The 20,591-nt window shown below is 44.8% G+C and overlaps 1 protein-coding gene across 3 annotated transcripts in view; it reads left to right on the top strand.

Annotated features, from left to right (window-relative positions):
- RAB6A (RAB6A, member RAS oncogene family) overlaps positions 1 to 20,591 on the top strand; it is a 56,700-nt gene that overhangs the window by 33,582 nt on the left and 2,527 nt on the right. The window contains exons 3-8 of one of the 3 annotated variants that reach the window (XM_083500037.1): positions 5,338 to 5,391; positions 7,991 to 8,104; positions 8,167 to 8,272; positions 14,304 to 14,415; positions 15,518 to 15,611; positions 18,608 to 18,674. In XM_083500037.1, the coding sequence (XP_083356163.1) occupies positions 5,338 to 5,391; positions 7,991 to 8,104; positions 8,167 to 8,272; positions 14,304 to 14,415; positions 15,518 to 15,611; positions 18,608 to 18,674 (547 nt within the window). The remainder of the gene's footprint in view (positions 1 to 5,337; positions 5,392 to 7,990; positions 8,105 to 8,166; positions 8,273 to 14,303; positions 14,416 to 15,517; positions 15,612 to 18,607; positions 18,675 to 20,591) is intronic. The other 2 variants (XM_083500036.1, XM_083500035.1) reach the window with 2 other exon arrangements.

Raw genomic sequence — 20,591 nt, 5'->3', positions numbered from 1 at the left:
TTCCAGTAGCACCTTAAAGACCAACTAAGTTAGTTCTTGGTATGAGCTTTCGTGTGCATGCACACTTGGTATCTGAAGAAGTGTGCATGCACACGAAAGCTCATACCAAGAACTAACTTAGTTGGTCTTTAAGGTGCTACTGGAAGGAATTTTTTATTTTGATATTGTTGGTTGTTCTTGGTGAGGAAATACTCTCTGCAACCTGCAGATGAGTGAGTCTAGCTTCTAGGATTGAGCCCAGGCGTCACTAAGAGAGCAACTGCATGCATTGCAAGTATCGGGCAGCAAGGTGCTCCTGAGAATCCCATCTCCAAATACACCTTAAGTCACCAAGGAAACCCCCCATGCAGGGCTTAAGAAGTCCCTCTGCATGTGGGCTGCTCGCTAAACACACTTTGGGGGTGCTTTCCCCCCTAATTTAAAATAATCTGTAAGGGTAGTTCTTAACATATTTCCTTCCAGTTACGAATTAGTCTTTCCTGCAACGTGAGCAACACTTGACCTAATGGCCAAAGAGAAATTCCTGTTGGGTCAGCAGATTTGGCAAAGCTTTCGTGGCACAGGACGACTTGGAGAGGCCTCAAGCCTCCCAGTGGAGCAAACATCCTTTCCATTTCCGGCCACTGTAATTACAGAGCCGTTGAAGCAGTTCTTTTATGTAATCGTCTGTCTTTCTCATGGTCCTCTTTCAGTCTGCTTTTTCTCTGTGGAGCATGTGCCCTAGATTTTGGCTTCGATCTTTGACCCTATAATAATAGGGCTATCTCCATGGAAAGGAATCTTGGTATAATGAACGAACCAATTGTAAAGTGAATGACTAAAAGCTTGAAACTGCAAGGCATCTCTGGTGGACAGACTCGACCCTGTATTTCACTTTGCCTTGATTTGCACTGGGCGAGTATAATTTGGCCCTGAATTGCATCTGCCCATCCTTCCAGCACCACCCTGGTTATGTTTTGTGGTCTGAATGGTTACAGAGCAGTTCTGTTGGATTTGTGTGCCCGTCCACCCCTTGCTTTTCCTGTCTGCTAATCTAGTGGGGCACACTGTCTCTGTGGCCCCCCTCCCTTTAATAGGGGTGGGGAAAGGAGAGATTGAGACAGGCAGCAGTGTCTTTTGTAGCTGGGAAAAGGCAGCTCTGTCTGGGGGGGGGGCGTGGTAGGGAGAGAGCAGCAATGTGAGAGGAGAGAAGCATCTGCAGAACAGTTACTTGTAAGGCTCGCTTAACTGTCTTTGTCCCTCTGATTCGAGTCTTAACATGAGCTCATGCCTGTACAGCACATGCTCAGATTGCTCTGCAACCATAATTGCCAGTCCTGTGTGTTTTTCCTATCTAGGGAGAGGGGAAACCATCTTTACCCAAGGGGGAGCTCCAGTTGTGTGCTCATAATGAATTGCGCAAACTTCACCTGAATTTGCATAATTTGTAAGAAACTTTTACTGCTACCAAATATGAGATCTTCAGAGAATGCTTAGTGAAGATGAAATATAGAACAGGGCAGCATCTATGTCTAGCCATAGTGGAGAAAAGCAATCATGGGAGACGGTTCAGGAACTGTATAGGCAGGTACTAAGGCCTTCCCGGTGGCTTCCAAGCCTTCACTGTATAAATGATTTTAATAGCCATAAGGGTTGAAATGTGAATACTGTGATTCTGAATTTTAAAATCTAAGCCACTGGTAAGGAGAATAGGTGGTCTGCATTGCTGCACTTCTCAAATAAGGGAATGGTCTATTTTATGTATTTTTTATAGTCTTCTCTTCTTTCAAACAGGATCCCAGAGTGGCTATCAATATAAAATTATTGAAAGCAAACAATATAGTAATAAAATGATAATTAAACTGTGAAATCTATACAAATCAGCAGCAACAGTCACTTACAGCCCTAGTACCGTATTTTTCGGCCCATAGGACGCACCAAGTTTTTTGGGGGGGAAATAAAGGGAAAAAAATTTATTTCCCCCCAGGCGCTTGTGGGGCCGGCAGCGGGGAGAAGCGCTCTTCTCCTCGCCGCCCGCCTGCAGACCAGGTCCGGGGACAGCGGGGAGACGTGCTGCGCCTCCCCGCTGTCCCCGGAGCTTGCGGGGCTGGCGGCGGGGAGAAGCACGCGTCTCCCCACCGCCAGCCTCCAAACCACATCGGGAGACAGCGGGATGGCGGCGTTCCGCCTCCCCGCTGTCCCCCGACCTTGTGGGGCTGGTGCTGCGGCTCTCCTGAAGCCTGGAGAGCGAGAGGGGTCGGTGCGCACCGACCCCTCTCGCTTTCCAGGCTTCAGTGAAAGCCTGCATTCGCCCCATAGGACGCACACACATTTCCCCTTCATTTTTGGAGGGGAAAAAGTGCGTCCTATAGGGCGAAAAATACGGTAATTTTGGGAGCTAACTCCTTCTAAGGCCTGGACAAATAAAAATGAATTTATCTTATACTTGAAGACTTTTAATCTGGGTGCTAATCAGATATCTCATGGGAGTGTTCTATAACTGGGGAGCTGCCACCAGGAAGATGATGAGGTGAGAATTATGTGGTTAAAAAAGGGCAGGTGACTTGTCAGAATTCATGCAGGAAGCAATCTTGTCCATTTTGCTATGTTGGTCCCATAGAATACTTGGAGTCTTAGAGCAATATATGATTTTAGGCCAATCCCCATGCCTTATGATATTCAGTCAAGCAGATGTTTGTCTCACTTTCTCTTCACCTTCATGGAAGAAGATCCCAGTTTCCCTGGCCAGCATATTAATGGCTTAAAGGGCAAAACTATTTAATGAGCTGTGTTCAAGAGACTATTAAGAGGCAATAGCCATCTTCAGATTTTAAGTGGCTATCGCTTAGATGATGGCACAAATTTGCTTTCTGTTGCTTCGGGTAGGATCTAAACCAATGGGTCCCAATTACAAGAAAAGGGCTTTAGACAAAACTCTTGCTTATGGTACGAGATGTTCCATGGCAGAGCAGACTGCCTCATAAGTTGCAAACTCTTTCAGGGGGACCTCCAACCTCAACTTAAAACCTTAAGACTTGCCATGCCTTGGAACTTAAGATCTTATTACATGGAAAAGGGAACAGATGGACAGATGATGTTATTAACTGTGCAGAAATGCTCCTTGCTTTGATAGATGTGAAAGTAAACTTGGAGTCCAGGAAATGGTCACTGTTTCTTTTCAGTTTTCATTAGAGGCAGTTAGTCCTCGGTGGATGCAATAAAGGTCTGACCTCTATATCAGAAGCTGGGATTGGGTGCTGTTCTTTCTTGTCTAGACCAGGTGGGAATGGGCTTCTGTTTGTTGTTCTCCTTCATTTTCCCCTTGGGAGATTCTGCTAGCTTAGCTGCTCCTTCCTGATAAAAAGCTATGTCTGAAAGGCTTCTCACAAGCCTGGGGCTATCTAGGGTTTGGTGGTGGAAATAAGACAGCAAGCGAATCAGTGTTGCTCAGCACCTAGACAGAATAACCCTCATACTGTTGTCAGTCACTAGAAGAATTAAGAAGATTGTATTTTAAATTTGCTGTGTGTGTATGTGGTGCATGTGCCTGCTAGCTGCTGTGCAGGACTTTAGCTGTTGCCTGCCAGTTATTATTAATAAACCGCCTTCAGGAGAACAGCAGAACAGACTTGCAAATCAGTGCAGCATTTCCTACTGAGTGTCAGAAAAACTGAAGGAGATGAAATGGCACATTTTGTAGAGGAGGCTTCTCATAGCACGGAGAGCAAAAGGCTCCATTTTTAATTGCTAACAGTGTGCGCAGGTTTTTTCCATGCTTGTAAATAGTCTCAAATTTTTATATATGAATCTCTGCAAACACACATATACTCCTTGTCGAAGACCAAATTTTGCTGCTTTGGCAAGCATAGAAATGTCTATTTGTCTAGAAAGCCATGCGGGGCCATATCATTTTGACCACCGTGTATATTTTTAGTGAATCCCATCCTTCATTTGCTTAATTCCAAAGAGATACCACATTTGGCAGAATGGAATGCCGCAGTGGTGTTTGGTGGAGACACAGGGATATATTAAAGTCATGAGAAAGGGCAGATTAGCAGTCAGTCATATAATGGGGAACCTATGTGCCGGGGATTCTGTTCAAATCTTAAAGCAGACTTGTTGAGCATACAAAAGAAAAACAGTTGCTATAGCTATATTGACTACTCTTTGTTGGCTTGTCTTCTTCAGCAGCAGTCTTGGAGACGTATCTGGGCAAATAACGTATCAGAGCTTCATGAGAATTGTCATTTGGAGAGGTTGCTGAGAATTCTGTTGGATCCCATGCCGAAGTATAGTTCCCAGGCTTCTCTGGAAGAGGGTTTGACTTGTTAAAGTAGTTTAAAAGTTTGTGATGTAGATACACCCATTTTGGTACAGGTGTTTGTTCAGCTGGATTTGGCAAATAGGTGGATCTTTGGGTGTGTTTAGAACTTCCGTAATGAAACGCTGGGAATGAAATTAGCTGGAAATGACCAGACTTTTAAGTGTGTTCAAGAAGCTTCCATGGCCCATCTGGAAAACCTAAAATGGAATGGCGTGAATTATTAGCACCCAAAGTTGCTATGAAAGAAGGTGAATCCTGTTGCATTGGTCTCCCCACCACCCACCCCTCCCAAGCTAATTTTCAGTGGGGAAGATACCTTTCCTGTCCTTTCCCAGATAGAGTGTTGAGTAGAGTCTTCTGCACGAAAGTCAATATGGCTGAAAGAAACATTGCCTGCTGCTCCTTTCTTTCCCCCCACCACCTTCCCTCTCTCAGGTCTAAAATTACCTTCATCAGTATAGCTTTCCCAAAGCACTCCAGCTTTACCACCACATGGTTTCCTTCACTTCTCCCTTGCTAGCTCTATTCTCCTAAATACTCTGAGCAGGGGCCAGATCACATCCATCTCCTGTATGGCACATAACACACTACTTGTGCTGTAACCTTTGAAATGGTTTTTGTGGAGGCAGAAAAACATAGGAGGATCTTCACTTTTGGGGACACTCCCCTTTGGGAAATCCTTTATAACTGTTTGCCCTCCCTTGTTGCATGTACAGCGTGTCTGATCATGCTTTTTAAAGGAAAGTTCAAGTCTTTTTCGAGCAGTTCCAATGGGTAAATTTCATGATCCATGGATTATTGTGATTGCATCCTTGTAGATTATTGCTGGCCGTTTACGTGAGATCAGAAATGAGTGTCCCCCCCCCCCATTGTTCAGTATTGTAGGAATAAGTGGTCTTGGCATTGTGGCCAATATATGAGGTATTTTTGTCCTTTCCAAATGGCAGGGTAGATCTTTGGTTTTGGGGAACATGACCTAAGCAACCTAAGAAAAAGTAACGTATTTGCTCACTGATGAAAACTTTGTTTTGCAGGCAACTATTGGCATTGACTTCTTATCAAAAACCATGTACCTGGAAGATCGCACAGTGAGTAAGACTTTTGTAGTAACTGGACTACTCTAGTCCAGGAAGCACATTCGCAATCTAAATGGAACTTAGGTCCAAATGCGAGAGCAGCCTGGCGTTCCAACCATGTCTGTATTGGGTCATGGCTGGAGATGCTACCTCTGTCCCTGTCAGTGCAAACTCTTCAGAATGCCACACGGCATGTCTACACTGGCTTGAAAAATGTATGGTTCAATGTGCATTTGGGGGCTTACAATTAGATCACACTGCTGTAGAACAGACTTTATGTGAAAACACAAACCTAGATCTCAGTGGAACACTTGTAGATTTTATGGGGCATTTTTCTACAGATTGGCTTTTTGTTTGCTTTGCAGATAAACTCGTTTAAGCCAGCTAGCAATTAACACAGTGAGCAAAAGCTGCCTTACTACCATAATTAGAGATGCAGAATAATTAAGGTGGTTCTTCTTTATTGGATAGTCTGTTCTTGGGCTGAGACAGGGAGGGGGAACCTGCAACCTCCAGATGTTGGACTCCAGTTCCCATCATTGGGTAGCATGTCCATGTCCAGGGATGATGGGAGTTGTAATCCAGCAACATCAGGAAGCCCCACAGCTTCCCCACTGCCGAGCCAGGAGGATGCAGACGTTTTGCATTTTCCAGGTCTGTCACTGGACATAATGGAAAACTGGTCCTCTTCTCCCTACATCTGTTTTTCTTTATTTGCAATATCTGCTGCTCTTTCTTCAACCCAAGCAATCAGAGCTGCTTGTAAGGAATAACATTTTACAGTGGTGCCTCGCAAGATGAAAAGAATCCGTTCTGTGATTCTCTTCGTCTAGCGATTTTTTCGTCTTGCGAAGCAAGCCCATTGACGGATTAGCGCTATTAGCGGCTTTTAGCGGCTTATCTGCTGATCGGATCAGCTGATAAGCAGGTTAGCGGCTTAGAAAAAGGGGGAAGGAAGGGAAAAAAACCAGCAGGAACTCACAAGACATTGTCGTCTTGTGAAGCAAGCCCATAGGAAATTCGTTTTGCGAAGCACCTCCAAAACGGAAAACTCTTTCATCTAGCGAGTTTTCCGTCTTGCGAGGCATTCGTCTTGCGGGGCACCACTGTATTGTTATTGTATTATTTATTTCTTAAGCTTATTGGTTGCTATATTCAAGAGCCTCAAAGCATAATATCAAAACATGGACTGTTAAAAAGCAGTTCCTTCACCCTCCTAACACAGGTCCTAACCATCACAGACAGCCATAAAAGAGAGGGGCTGGATGCCTGATTTAGAAGCTCAAATTTGGCTGTCACAAAAGGATGTTGTCCCTTTAAAACACACACACACACACACACACACACACACAGACACACACACAGCTTTCCGGTTTTTAATTTTATTGTACATTGTTTTTAATCCTTGCCACAACACTGAGGCAGCGGATATATATTGCCTTTTTAGTTATCTCATTATAACCCATCTTCTGTGATGGAGCCAAAGATGCTACGTTTTGTGCCTTCAGACCCATGCCCCTTTCAAGTGGGAAACAGAAGGCAGATATACAACACAAGACGAGCTGATTTGGGCTTCACAAGTTGGTTGGTTTATATCACTTATTTCTTGTTCCTTCACCCAAAGGATGCAGGATGCTGTGCATAATAAATAATGCCAGACACATAACAACGAAGTTTTTTAAACAGTACTTAGACCAGCACAAAATTGCCTCTCACATCTGAGAATGAAACAGCAGTGATACTCTCCCGATACCCAAGGACCCACGAGAACAAAAACGTTTTAACCAAAAAGCAGGGGAGCTTGCCTGCTCTCAGATACTACAAAGTTAAAAGGCAACCCCACTGTTTGCCACCTCTTGGTTCTATCTCCTAACATGGCAGTTGCTTTCCCCCAGGCTGGTGTATTAGGAGATGTATTGGCAGAGATGATGTTCATGGAATCTAAATGGAATTTACTTGTAGCACTAGACCAGTGTCCAGCAGTGTGGGTGCCCCCGATGATCCTAGGCTTCTCACTGTCCCAAGCCCCAATGTGTCCTTTCTGGGGTATTGCCAGATCGCTTTATGTGAATGCCCGCCATGAATGCTGGTTTCTTTGTGTTTTGACACGCTCCTTTTAACCAAAATGATTCTCTCTACATGGCCGCTGGCTGGCGATTGGCTTTGCTGATGAAACCCATTTGATCACTGCTCAGCTGATTGTGGACAGCCACTGGTTCTTCATGAAAGATCCGATTTGGTCTGATCTTTCGGCCACCGTGCCCTGGGCACAAGAGAGGGTCCCTCTGCGGAGGGAATGCTTCTAAACCTTCCCCTGCAAGCTGCAGCGAGACACCCACTTCTACTGCCTGTGAAGGAAAGCTGCAGATTGGCGCTGCCCTCTGATGATTGGCAGCTGCGCAATCTGTTCCCTGCCTGCCAGAATGGGCGGGCCGCTGAAAAGTCCCGCCCTTCTGCTTCCGCTCGCAACCCTAAAGCGGTTCCTTCCATGCATGAGTTTTATATCATTTTTACTTCGCTTTTTTGTTCTTAAAAAAAAAAAAGCAGTCAAAAATGGATTCATTTTTAGTGGCAGTTTGGCTTTTTTTTTTAATTTTCTCCCATCCCACAGATCAGGTTGCAGCTGTGGGATACTGCGGGTCAGGAACGTTTCCGTAGCCTCATTCCCAGTTACATCCGTGACTCTGCCGCTGCTGTAGTAGTTTACGATATCACAAGTAGGTATATTTTGCTCTGGCTTTGACTTTGTTTTTTTTTTCTTGCTTGTTTTGACTTGATTTCCGTTAGGTACGGTTGCAATTGTGGGACACAGCAGGTCAAGAGCGGTTCAGGAGCTTGATTCCTAGCTACATTCGTGACTCCACTGTTGCAGTTGTTGTTTATGATATCACAAGTGAGTGGGGGGGAAATTTCTGCATTTCTGGTACTCTCTACTCTCCCTCCCTCTTTCTCTTTCTCTCTCACATCTATACACACACACACATCTTCAAGCCTAGCTGTGCATGCCATACCACTTTCACCTGCTTGTTCCTCATTGTGGCATGAAAATTTTCTGGCTTGGAGCTTCAAGTGGGAGACTTTCTATTGTTTTCCAAACGTCTTGTGTGTAGGGACATGTTTGGAATTGGATTCACTCGAGCCGAACCTTGCAGCTAGCCGGAACGTGCACCTGCAATGTGCATTGATGAAGAGTGTCTTTGAGCACGTGCAGAAAGCATTTCTTCACTGCTGGCTACACAAAATTAATGTGCACACTGGGGACTTCAAAGAGGAGCTCCTCCAGGCTTCACAAGCGAGACCCCTGGCACTCCTGATGTTCTAAATTTTAAGCACTGTCTCCTATACACAGCACTATATCTGCAAGATTCTCTTCTTGAGTGGACCGTGGTACATTTGCCCAAAGGTGTGCTAGGGTTTTCACCCTTGAAGCAAAACCTCTACCTCTTTTCTGTTCCATTTTTCACTTCTCTTCCCCCACCCCCCACCCTGTGTGCCCAGAATTCCTGAAAAGCAAGCTGACCTCATCGCCATCTTAGTTATCTGCTGTTCTGTGGGTGTCACTGTCATGTGTTTGGCTTCTGCAAACTGTAATTCTCAAACTGAGCTTCTCCACTGAAGTCACCCGCTGATTGCTTCTCTGCTTCTCCTAATAGCTGGGGGTGAGCTCCCAGGATTGTGACACACACCCCTCTCATGTGCCACATTTCTTTCTTTCCTAATCAGTTTTGCTCTTTCATTTCCAACCGAGGTATGTACATCTTTAAGAACTATTTTTAAAAAAACAAAAAAACCCGCTTATCTTCACATGACAAATGAAAAACACAAGCAAAGCATTTTTTAAATTAAAAAAACAAAAACGACTTAAGTTGCAAGAGAACCAAACTTTTTGCAGCTTCATCAAATCATCCTGTGTGGAACAAACAGATGGAATCAGAATTGTTGGCATTCGAAGATTAAAAAAAGCAAAATGTATGTTATTTAACCAGCCAGACTTCTCTTGAATGGCTACAACTAAAGTTCTTTGGGTTCTGATTATAGAATCATAAAATTGTAGGGTTGGAAGGAATCCTGAGGATTATCTAGTCCAAATATCAGCAATTTTTTTCAGCAGGGGGCCGGTCCACTGACCCTCCAGACCTTGTGGGGGGGGGCAGACTATATTTTGAAGAAAAAAAATGTGAACGAATTCCTATGCCCCACAAATAACCCAGAGATGCATTTTAAATAAAAGCACACCTTCTACTCATGTAAAAACCCCAGGCAGGCCCCACAAATAACACAGAGATGCATTTTAAATAAAATGGCACATTCTACTCATGTAAAAACATGCTGATTCCCAGACTGTCCACGGGCCGGATTGAGAAGGCGATTGGGCCGCATCCAGTCCACGGGCCCTAGTTTGCCTACCCATGATCTAGTCCAGGGATGTCCAACACATCGATCGCGATCTACTGGTCAATCCCTTCTGGCTCCGGTCCCTCTCCCTGCACCGGCCTCTATTGTTACAGAAGGGAAGCTGGAGTTTAGAAACGGAGGCTGCTGTCATCTGGCTGGTGATTGTAAAGTTAGTGGCTGCTTCTGTTTCCCCCTCCCCCAAAAAAGCTCAACAACTTTGACCTGAACTCCTAACAAATGGGGGTAGAGCACTGCCAGATTTTAATTTTGAAAGTAGATTGCAGTCTCTCTGGAGTTGGCCACCCCTGATCTAGTCCAACCCCCTGCAGTGCAGGAATATGCAGTAGTCCCATATAGGATCGAACCTGCAACCTTGGCATTATCAGCACCACGCTCTAAATCACCTGAGCCCTTCCAAGGCATGCTTGGCTTGGATACTTAGATAGGCACCCCCCCCCAAAAAAAAAACTTTATTGAAAATTTAAAAAACAAACACCTCATGTTTGTTAATGATTTTTAAGGTAAGCCAACGCAAGAAATTTCTTGGAATGAAATCTCCCCATCTCCTCCTCTTCCAAGCCCCCCAACTCATTTGTTTAGGTACGTTTCCTAACCCTCAAGAAGGGCTTTAGTGGGGCGTGGGGGGAAGCTATTTCTTCCATTAATTTATTTTAGGATGCAAACTGTTGTTCAGGCAATCACTCCCCCTGCCCCAAACTCTTGAGCATGCGTGTCATTCCTTGCTGAATAGTTGCTATTTAAGTCCACGTCGGCTGAGTGAACTTCCTCTGTTTTTAAGTCTAGGGAAGCAGCCGGCCTCAGATAACCCCGGGTGGAAGTAGGCCAATGAAATCTCTGCAGCGGAAGCAGTTTTAGCACTTAGCGCCTCTCTTGCTCACAACTGGGGAATGGGCTCAGTTCTCGTCAGATGAAGAATTGTTCAGGCTCTCTGCAGCTGACTAACCCCCCCCCCCAAACATTGCCAAGAAATATCATGCCAGGACTGAGCCTATTTTCGTCTTGGATTTTAACTGTTGCTTGCGGTGAGCTGCCTCAGCAGCCACTGTTTGCTAGGAAATAAAAATGTACCAAGCTCTCTGTCCCCCAAAAGGACTGAGAAAGATAAATCCATGAGCAGCAGCACGGCTGTTGCAATCCTGCTTTCAGCCACTCGTGTGCAATTGTCATTCTGTGCAGGTGTGACAATGTTCTTCCATGCCCGACTACTTTCAAGCCCCCCTTCTCTCCTGACTTTTTGGGTGGAGAAAGGTTAGATAAAATGAAGTTCAGGACTACATTTTGCTTCATTCTCTGTCCAGACCTACATGCAAATTTTTCAGAGAGAAACACCTGGCTGGTGTTATTTCTACCCCACCCCCCCAAGAAACATGCAGATAACAAGCATACAGAAATATTCCTGGTTTTGTTCTCTGCCCAGTTTAATTTGTATGAACTCCATAGCTCAGCTATTCTGGAGTAATTTTCTCAACAATGCAAATTAACAAATAAAGAAGTTGGCAGTACAAATTCCTTTTTTTTAAAGCTGAGGTCCGTGACCATCCTTTTATGGGGGCCCACAGACTGTGAATCAAGCATGTATTAATGGGAGAGTAGGTCGCAGTTTAGGGACGCGGGTGGTGCTGTGGGTTAAACCACAGAGCCTAGGACTTGCCGATCAGAAGGTCGGCGGTTCGAATCTCCATGACTGGGTGAGCTCCCGTTGCTTGGTCCCTGCTCCTGCCAACCTAGCAGTTTGAAAGCACATCAGAGTGAAAATAGATAAATAGGCACTGCTCTGGTGGGAAGGTAAACGGCGTTTCTGTGCGCTGCTCTGGTTCGCCAGAAGCGGCTTAGTCATGCTGGCCACATGACACCGGCTCCCTCGGTCAATAAAGTGAGATGAGTGCCACAACTCCAGAGTCGGCCACGACTGGACCTAATGGTCAGGGGTCCCTTTACCTTTTAGGTCACAGTTTAAGTAAGTAATAGGATATGGTTTATAGTCTCTGTGCATCCATATGAATGCCAACCTGACTTGCCACCTGCCATGTTGGATGGCCCAGGAGGCAGAGTGCTGAGTCTGCCCCTTTTTTATCCACCTCAGCCATGAGGTGGATGAAAGGCTACATGGTTTTATTTTTCTCCTATTTGCTTTCTTATCCTATGTCCCAAGAAAGCTCCATGTAAATAGATTTGATTCATTCTCTCTCTTCCTTAGGGTTATCCATCTCTGAACTGGGGCAGTGGAAAGAACTAGCAGGTCTCCCCCCCCTTTTTTTTTTTACAGAGGTTCCCTATAATGCAGTTTGAAGAAGCTCTTTTCTAGGAGATAATACCTGTTGTTTTTCTGTCACTTCAGGCCCACTTCCACTGGACGTGCTGAGAATATTACTTCTGCTGCTGCTACTACTACTAATAATAATAATCATTTACACACCCTTCTCCCTAAGGTCACAGGGAGAGGTGCAGCCATTTTAAATGCAGCACTGAAAACAATTTAAAACAACTTGCAATCACAAAAATAGTGTGGGACCCCAGGTGTCAAAGGTCATGGCGAAGTGGTGAATATTTAGTATTCACCAAAGACTTTATAGGGAGGTTGCCAGATGCACCCTTGTGGGGATAGAGTTCCACGGCTTAGGGGCTGCTGGGGGTGCCCTCTCCCAGGCCCCCTCCCTTCCCCCAGCTGTTGTGGATGGCAGAACTACTAAAAGGGCCTCCTCCGCTGAGCCAAACACCCAAGAGGGTCTGTAGAGAAGGAAGAAGCAGTCTTTGCAATATTTGGACCTGAGTCATTTAGAGCTTTAAATTATCACGTGAGCACCCTGAACTGAGCCCAGAGACAAACTTGACAACCAGCGCAGTTCTTTTGAAATGGGTATTATGTTGGGAGTCATTCTGCAAAGAAACAGTAAAAACGTTTGTACCTTTAAGAACTGTTTCTGTAAGCTTTGGGCTGATTGAAACATCCACAAGCTTTGCTGTTTGTTGTTTTGTAATAAAACCTTTATTTGATTTGGTTTTGCACTGGTCTCGTGGTGTCATAGCTTCTGTCATCTGCCACCAGAGGAAAAACCCCCTCTAACATATTATGTGAGATCTAAACAGAACTCCAGCCATTTTGAAACAATTAACGGCATTTTGAAAAAATAAAAAGTTTTGAAGTAGTCTTCAAGGCCCACTGCAATAATCCAGTCTAGAAGTGTCTAAAGCAGTGGCTCTCAAACTTTTTTCTCTGGGACTCACTTTCAGAATAATTTTTTCCCTCGCACCAGGCCATTTTAAATAATAATATTAATAATATTAAAATAATAATTTATTTTTTTATTTATACCCTGCCCATCTGGCTGGGTTTCCCCAGCCACTCTGGGCGGCTTCCAACGGAATATTAAAATACAATAATCTATTAAACATTAAAAGCTTCTCTAAAAAGGGCTGCCTTCAGATGTTGATAAGAAATACATTGGAAAAGGAAAAGAAACATCCGCTAGCAGAGCTTGAGTTATAACGTAGAACACACTTTGTAATATGATCATGGAACATCCAGAACGTATAAAACAGTGCAGCTACATAAGAACACGAATCACTCCCAAAATAGAATTATATACGAGCCTCTTTCATACGAAAGTATGCATACAAACGCAATGAGAGGCGTGAGCTTGCAGTATCACTTTATGCTCTTGCTCTCATTTTGAAACGATACCTATCCACATTCTGCAAATAAATAAAAAAACATTTTGATACTATATTATACTATGCTAAACTGAAATCTTTAAATTTTCCTTTGATTGTCCTTGAACCTTCCAACCACACTTGCCATCCTGTCCTGTCACACCCTATACTTGAAGAGTTCAACTTATCCCACATCCTTATTCAAGAGATTGACTCAAATGCAGCTTTCAGATCAATGAAAGCTGTGTGTAGCACACCACCTGGTTTCCTAACATACCTATCTATAAAATGGGCTAGCACATGGTCTATAGTGGATCTGCCTTGTCTAAATCCTGCTTGCTGTTCAGAAAGAATAGCTTCATCAGTTCTCCAATCAACTAGCTTATTGTGAAGATGCTTTGCACATAATTTGCTAATTACAGCTGGCAAATTAATTGGTCTGTAACTAGCCGGATCGGACATAAGGCCCTTTTTGACTACCACTGTGGCCCAAACTTCAGGGAATTACCCAGCCTGCCACAGCCTTTGAGAACCACTACTAGAGCATGGAGTCCAGGGGCCAAGTCACTTCTGTCCCAAAGGGGGCATAGCTGGCAAACCAGCTATATCTGGACAAAGACCTGATCCTCCAGTGTCAGGGTTGGACCCAGGAGTTACCCCCAAGCTGCAAACCTGCTCCTTAATATGAGAGGCCGACCCTGTCCAGAACCCGTCATCTCTGCACCACCCCGCCTGTAGTTTTCGACACACCAAAATCTTAATGAACCTCTGGCACAGATGACAACGCGCAGGTGCTTTGAGAGTGATGGGAATGTTGTAAGGTGACTTTCCCCTGCTTGTTTACTTTTCCTTCCTAGATGTAAACTCATTCCAGCAAACCACAAAATGGATTGATGACGTCAGAACGGAAAGAGGTAGCGACGTCATCATAATGCTAGTAGGGAACAAAACAGATCTAGCGGACAAGAGGTAAGGCAGCTCATTCCTTGCCGTTGTGGCCAATCCGACCGGCTTTTATATTGAGAGAGTCTGTGCTGTGCAACAGTATAGGGTGGTATATGATTTGGCCCTTGGGCTGTATGCAGCTCCCCAGGTATAGGGCTGTAAAGAGGCACTGTAAAGAACCAATAAGTATTGTTTATTAGAAATAATGTATGAAGGGAGGAACAAATGGCAATATGAAAGAATGGAATGTGTACTAAAGTTAGAACTACGAATGATTGTCAGTGACGTTGAGGGAAGTTCAAAATGGATAAGAAGAGTTGTAATATGGATAAAATGTATAAATAGTTGGAAATCAATAAAATTTTAAAATGAAAAAAAAAAAGAGGAGCTGAAGCCTGGAAAATATAGAAATCATAACATCAGTGCATCTTGAACTCATATGCTCCTTCCCCCACCCCACCCAGTATTAGGATGTTCAAAAGGAGAAATGTAATGGAGCAGTAGAGATGATCTCAAGAGAAACATATGGTATTAAGAGGTTAACTCCTGATGATTCATGTACCGCTTACAGCCCAAAAGAGGTGTGGGATATGAATTGACAGTTCCAAGGAGCACTCTTGAAGAGGGCAAACCTCCTCCAGAGAGTTAGGAAGATTCCTAGAGAAATGATTCATCTTTTCACTTCCTGCTCCCTTAAAATGCATTTGCTCTTTCTCCCTTGCTCTCTCAGAGTGGCCTGGTGTCACTCCCAGCCTTCCTCCAAACACTAGCGCAACACCCACCTCTTCACTGAAGTTTTTGGCTTAGCCCACCAAGTCCTCAACCCTTCCTGAAATATGCGTCCCTTGTTAACTCTGTAAAAATCTGCAAAAGTATTCAATCCTTGAGTTATTGAGGGCACAGGGGGCTGTCTCCCTTGTTGGGTTATTTTTTAAGTGCATTGACAGTGCTATAAAAATGCAGGTCTTCCTTGTTCATGTTAATGTCTTGGACCACCTAAAATGTGGAAGCTGGTAGCGGTTTTGTAAATGCTTTTGGGGATGGAGGCGGCTGCAGGATGGGTAGGCAGTCAAGATTGCAGGTGCCTGTAATGTCATCTTGGTCAATGTGTTCCCTCTTTCTCCAGGCAAGTATCTATTGAAGAAGGGGAGAGGAAAGCCAAAGAGCTGAATGTAATGTTTATTGAAACTAGCGCAAAGGCAGGATACAATGTAAAACAGGTAAGTGGTGGGGAGGCAGCACCCCAAATTTGGGGGAGTGGGGTATATTCTTGGAGTAAAGGAGTAAAGCCATGTTTTCAGCTCGAATAACTGCAGTCACGATAGAAAACTTGAGATCAGTTTGCAGAACATTCCCCGCTTTCATCAGAATGCTGTTTTGGATTCATTGGTTGTTGGATTGCTTTGTCAAGTAGTCAGTCGTTCCACAGTAACACAGTCAAACAACTATTTCCTCCAGTGTGCTCAACTATGCCAGAGTTAGGTCCACCCAAATTCTTGTATGCTGAAAGAATTTTATGAACCGGCCCTTAGCATAGACTATTGGCTGGGAATGGGGTGGGGTTAAGAGTGGCAGATAAACTTAACAGGTAAAATAAAACTGAATACAGTGGTACCTTGGTTCTCAAACATAATCCGTCCCGGAAGTCCATTCCAAAACCAAAGCGTTCCAAAACCAAGGTGCGCTTTCCCATAGAAAGTAATGCAAATTGGATGAATCCATTCCAGACTTTTAAAAACAACCCCTAAAACAGGATTTTAACATGAATTTTGCTATCTAACGAGACCATTGATCCATAAAATGAAAGCAATAAAAAATGTACTGCAGTCACACAATCAGTAGCTGAACTGGCTTCCACACACACACAGCTGCAGAATCAAAAATGCAAAACAAATAGGAAAAAACAGACAGACCTCAGCATCACACTCAAAATGGAAGTGTAACACTCAAAACAGATCATGTTCGGCTTCTGAAAAAAGTTTGCAAACCGGAACACTTACTCCCGGGTTTGCAGTGTTTGGCTTCCAAGTTGCTTGAGTACCAAGGTGTTTGAGAACCAAGGTACCACTGTACATAATTCTTCTGGAGTTTTGGTAGGTGTATGTGCTGGGCTGGGTGTGCTTGCATGCCTTGTGTCCCCTTGGGATGGAACCTGACTTCCCAGGGGTTTATTGGTTTAAAGATCTCACAGTTGCCAAGAAAGGGTTGCAAGCCTACCCCCTATACCTGCTGCAAGTCTTTGAGAAGCCTGGGTTGGGAGATCTGTTGAAAAGCTGGGGAGGCAGGGATCCTGGTTTTTTGGATATTGACAGAGGATGCAACACTAAATGATGTTCGGGTTCATGTTGAAAGATGAGGCTGCACTTCTGTCCTGCTACAGCAGCATTGCTTTGTGCTGCATAGAAATCTGTAGCCCACAGAGACAAATAAAATAGGCACTAAACATTAGGAAAGGAACATTGGAGTGTGAAGACTGCGAATTCCTTATGCAGCTTTCTGGCTTTTTGTAACGTTTCCCTAATTGGATTTATTCTTGCATGCTCCGACTGGTAAATCCACTTTGACTTGACTTGCTTGCCAATTCCCTCTCTTTAGTTTGGTAATTTTGGTGGACAACCTTGCTCAGGGCATAATTTTGTTCCCAGCTTAAATATAAAGAAGTGATTACTGTATTTTAAAACGCCTGTTGTCAGCAGCTGGATTTAAATGGAGTAATCCAATTGGTTTCTGTCAAGTGACTCCGTTTTTAAAAAAGATTTCCTAAAGAAAAAAGTATGGTCTTTAAATACTGCAAAGGGAAGCCCTCTAGCACAGTCAGCAGGAGAAAGGAGCTAGGGTAATATAATCACTTAAACACACCGCCAGGGCCTTGGAGTCCTTTGTTCAGGCAGGCAGCGGAAGCTGTGACGTTGGGATGAGCATAGGAAGATGCAGACCAAGGTGTGTTCAGGCCTTTTCAGTATTCCCCACCACCCTTGGATTACTCAGTATGATTAACCATGGTGAACAGAGGACCCACTGGTTTTCCCCAGAGCAAGAATAATCCCATGAAATGGAATATTGGGCCAAACCTCAGAGCGCAGATTGAGATTGCCACAGGCCATTAACCAGAGTAGAAGCTGCCCATGGAAAGAGCTTGGGGGTGAAAGATTTGGGAATCCTAGTGGTGAGGTGGTTTGCTGCTTTCAAACATTGTTCTTTTGATGGCCTCTTTGAGAATGAGAGGTCGAAGCTTTCTCATCTTGTTTTTTGAAAACTGAGTTTTGAAATATGGGTGTCGCCCAAGAAGCTCTGTGCTGCCCACCCCTGGTTATGTGTGTCTGTATTAGCACTGCCCTTAAATGCCCAGTTACTTGCATCCTGAGGACATCTTGACCTTTAGAGCAACTTCCTGGTTAAACAAAATTGTCTTCAATTCACTGATGAGCAGTTGCCCACCTCTCCCGTTGAGAAGGAGGTTCACTGAAGTTTTATCATGATGGTATGTGCTAGGCACCTCTTTTTGCCTGGATGCAAAAAATATACTGTCTTTTTCCCTCCATAAGACGCACCTAGTTTTTAGAGGAGGAAAGCAAGGAAAAAAATATTCTGCACAGAGCGCGTAAAGCGCGGCGATGCCGGAGCAACCGGGACTGGTGCTTTGCTTGCTTTACTGCGAGGCGGGAGGAGGGATGGGCAAGCAAAGTGAGAGCTGTGCAAAGCGGGACAGAAGCCATGTAAGCGGCTCTCGCTTTGCTTGCTCCCGTCCGTCCCTCCTCCCGCCTCGCTGTGAAGCCAGCAGAGCAAGAGCTGCTGACACGCTCTTCGCAGCTCTCGCTTTAAAGCAGAGAGCTTTTCACAGCAAGTGACGGACGGGAGCCATGGCTCTGGCTGCGGAGGCATCCCTCAGCTTGCGACTGCAGCGGCAGCTGAGGGATCCCTCTATCGTCCAGTGCATTCACTCCGTAAGCCGCACAGACATTTCCCCTTACTTTTTAAGAGGGAAAAAGTGTGTCTTACGGAGTGAACAATACGGTAAGTTGTGGGGGAGATATACATGACTTTATTTTGCCCTGTGCAGAATCACAGGTCTGTGGCCTTGGGAGTCTTTGAGCACAGGACCCTTTCCCAGTGCAGCTGCACGTATTGCAACAGATGCCTCCCTCTTGAATTGGTTTTTGTGTTTCTGATTTACTCCTTCTGTTTTCTTCTGCCCCAACCCCCTCACCCTTTCTAGCTTTTCCGACGTGTGGCTGCTGCCTTGCCTGGGATGGAAAGCACGCAGGACAAAAGCAGAGAAGACAGTATCCTTTTCAGCCCAGCATTTGCAGCCTGTGGATTAAGAAGGAGAGTGGGTGTTGAGGTCCATGGGATTGAAGAAAGAATAGCCTTCTGAATTGGGGAATAGCAAGTACAAAAAGAGAGCTCTTCAGAAGAGACTCGAGGTGGGGATTATCAGAAGCTTGGGTTGAGCATTTTAACTTGGAATTGCAGTGCACAAGGTGCAGGTGTGCCCACTGAAAACGACCCCTGCCAGGTAGCTGAAGCAACTGAGGCAAGCCCAAAGTCCCCCAAACCAGAGTTCACGAGTCAGTTTGCTTTGCAGGGAAATTGCCACTTGACCTCAAACCCAGTGATTGGGTCGACTAGGTCGTACGGTGTGAAGGAAAGTCCATTAGTTCAGTTGTCAATCACAGGTGGCTGTGGGGGAAAGTATAAGAAAACCCACTTCCTGGTCCCACTGAGACCCTGATGAAGGTTGTTGGCATCCGTCTGTCTTGAGAGACTATGGAGTGGACTATGGGGTTGAAGTCGAAGTGGAGAATCACAGCGTCTGCTGTGGCTGCAGAGACCAGTAATTTGTGATTGCTGAGTCCCATGTTTTTACTGCTTTGGTAGCATAGAAGTGACCCTCCCCAGGATGCACGCCTGGGCAGTGTTTTTGGAGGTCCTGGGCTGCCCAGATGACAAGACATCCCCCCCCCCCATTGAGATGGTACAAAGGAAAGCAGATGCCATCCTAGGGACTGCACTCTAGATTTGCGTAGGATTTACCCAAAGATGTCCCACAAGGCAGCGAGTACAGCTTTTTTTCTGACGAGGGTAGCAGAGCAGAAAAGGCATGATAACCCTTCATGAATTTATTTACCCCAAAACCCTAGTGATATTGCCCAATAGGTTAATGTCAGACACCAGCTTTAGTCGACAGAGTTCAGTCTTCTAAAGTAAGGCGAGATCAGAGTGCACTTGTAACCGTGCCTCTTCTAGAATGTAGGTAGCAGCGGATTTCTGAATGGGCTAAGGAGAACTTTGGTCAGAGGCACTTTGCTTGTCATTCCTCTCCCCTGGCTACTGATAGCCACTTTAATCACCTTCCAGCCCTTCTGAATTGTTAGTTCTAGTCATGGCTGTGTGAATTGCTTGTTCTGATCAGACTGATAAAGGAGGCATTTATGATATGGTGGGTTAACACGACATGCAGTGCTGGAAGACAAAGGTTCAAAGGTCCTTCTATTGCCACATGTGTGTCGTATTACCCACAGCATACAAAGCTTTTTAGCTTGTTTTCCCTTAATTAGATGTGTTCCCCCCTGCAAAAAGGCTGCAAAAAGCCTCCCAGATCAAACTTACAAAGATCAGTAATAATGTAGATTCTGTCCTCAGGCTTACACTCTAAAGCACACAACACAGAAGGAAAAGAGGTTGGGGAGGGAGGAGAAAAGAGAGCAAACCGGAAGGCTAGTTCTCAGTCACACTTGAGAGGGATACCTAGGCTTTCAGAGCTTCAGGAGATGGGTGATACTTCTTTCTGTGATGAAACCTCAAGGAAATCAACACTTGCTGAAAATCAACGGAAGCTTCATTCTTTCTCAGTGTTGATGGTTACAAGCAAAGGACAACCTTTTCAGACCCTGTGGCTTTCCCAAGCAGACTCAACCATCACAAACTTCACCAGGCATTCCCATTGTTTGGAAAACAGTTGCCAGCACTTGCTGTAGTTTAAATTTCTATACCACCCTTCATCTGAGGATCACAGGGCAGCTTGCAGTATTATACAGTGGTACCTCGGTTTTCGAGCATCTTGGAAGCCAAACGTTTCAGTTTTCGAGCGCCGAAAACCCAGAAGCAATTGCTTCTGTTTTCGAATGCGGCTCGGAGGTCGAACGGCTTCCGCTGCGTTTTTTCCCCTTTCAATTTTCTCCGTTGACTTTGTACCCGGG

The sequence above is a fragment of the Podarcis liolepis genome (genome assembly GCF_965112155.1).
Source record: "Podarcis liolepis genome assembly, chromosome: 4".
NCBI classification, from domain to species: domain Eukaryota; kingdom Metazoa; phylum Chordata; class Lepidosauria; order Squamata; family Lacertidae; genus Podarcis; species Podarcis liolepis.
The sequence above is the reverse complement of the archived record's forward strand: the minus strand, read 5'-3'. Positions and strand labels throughout refer to the sequence as shown.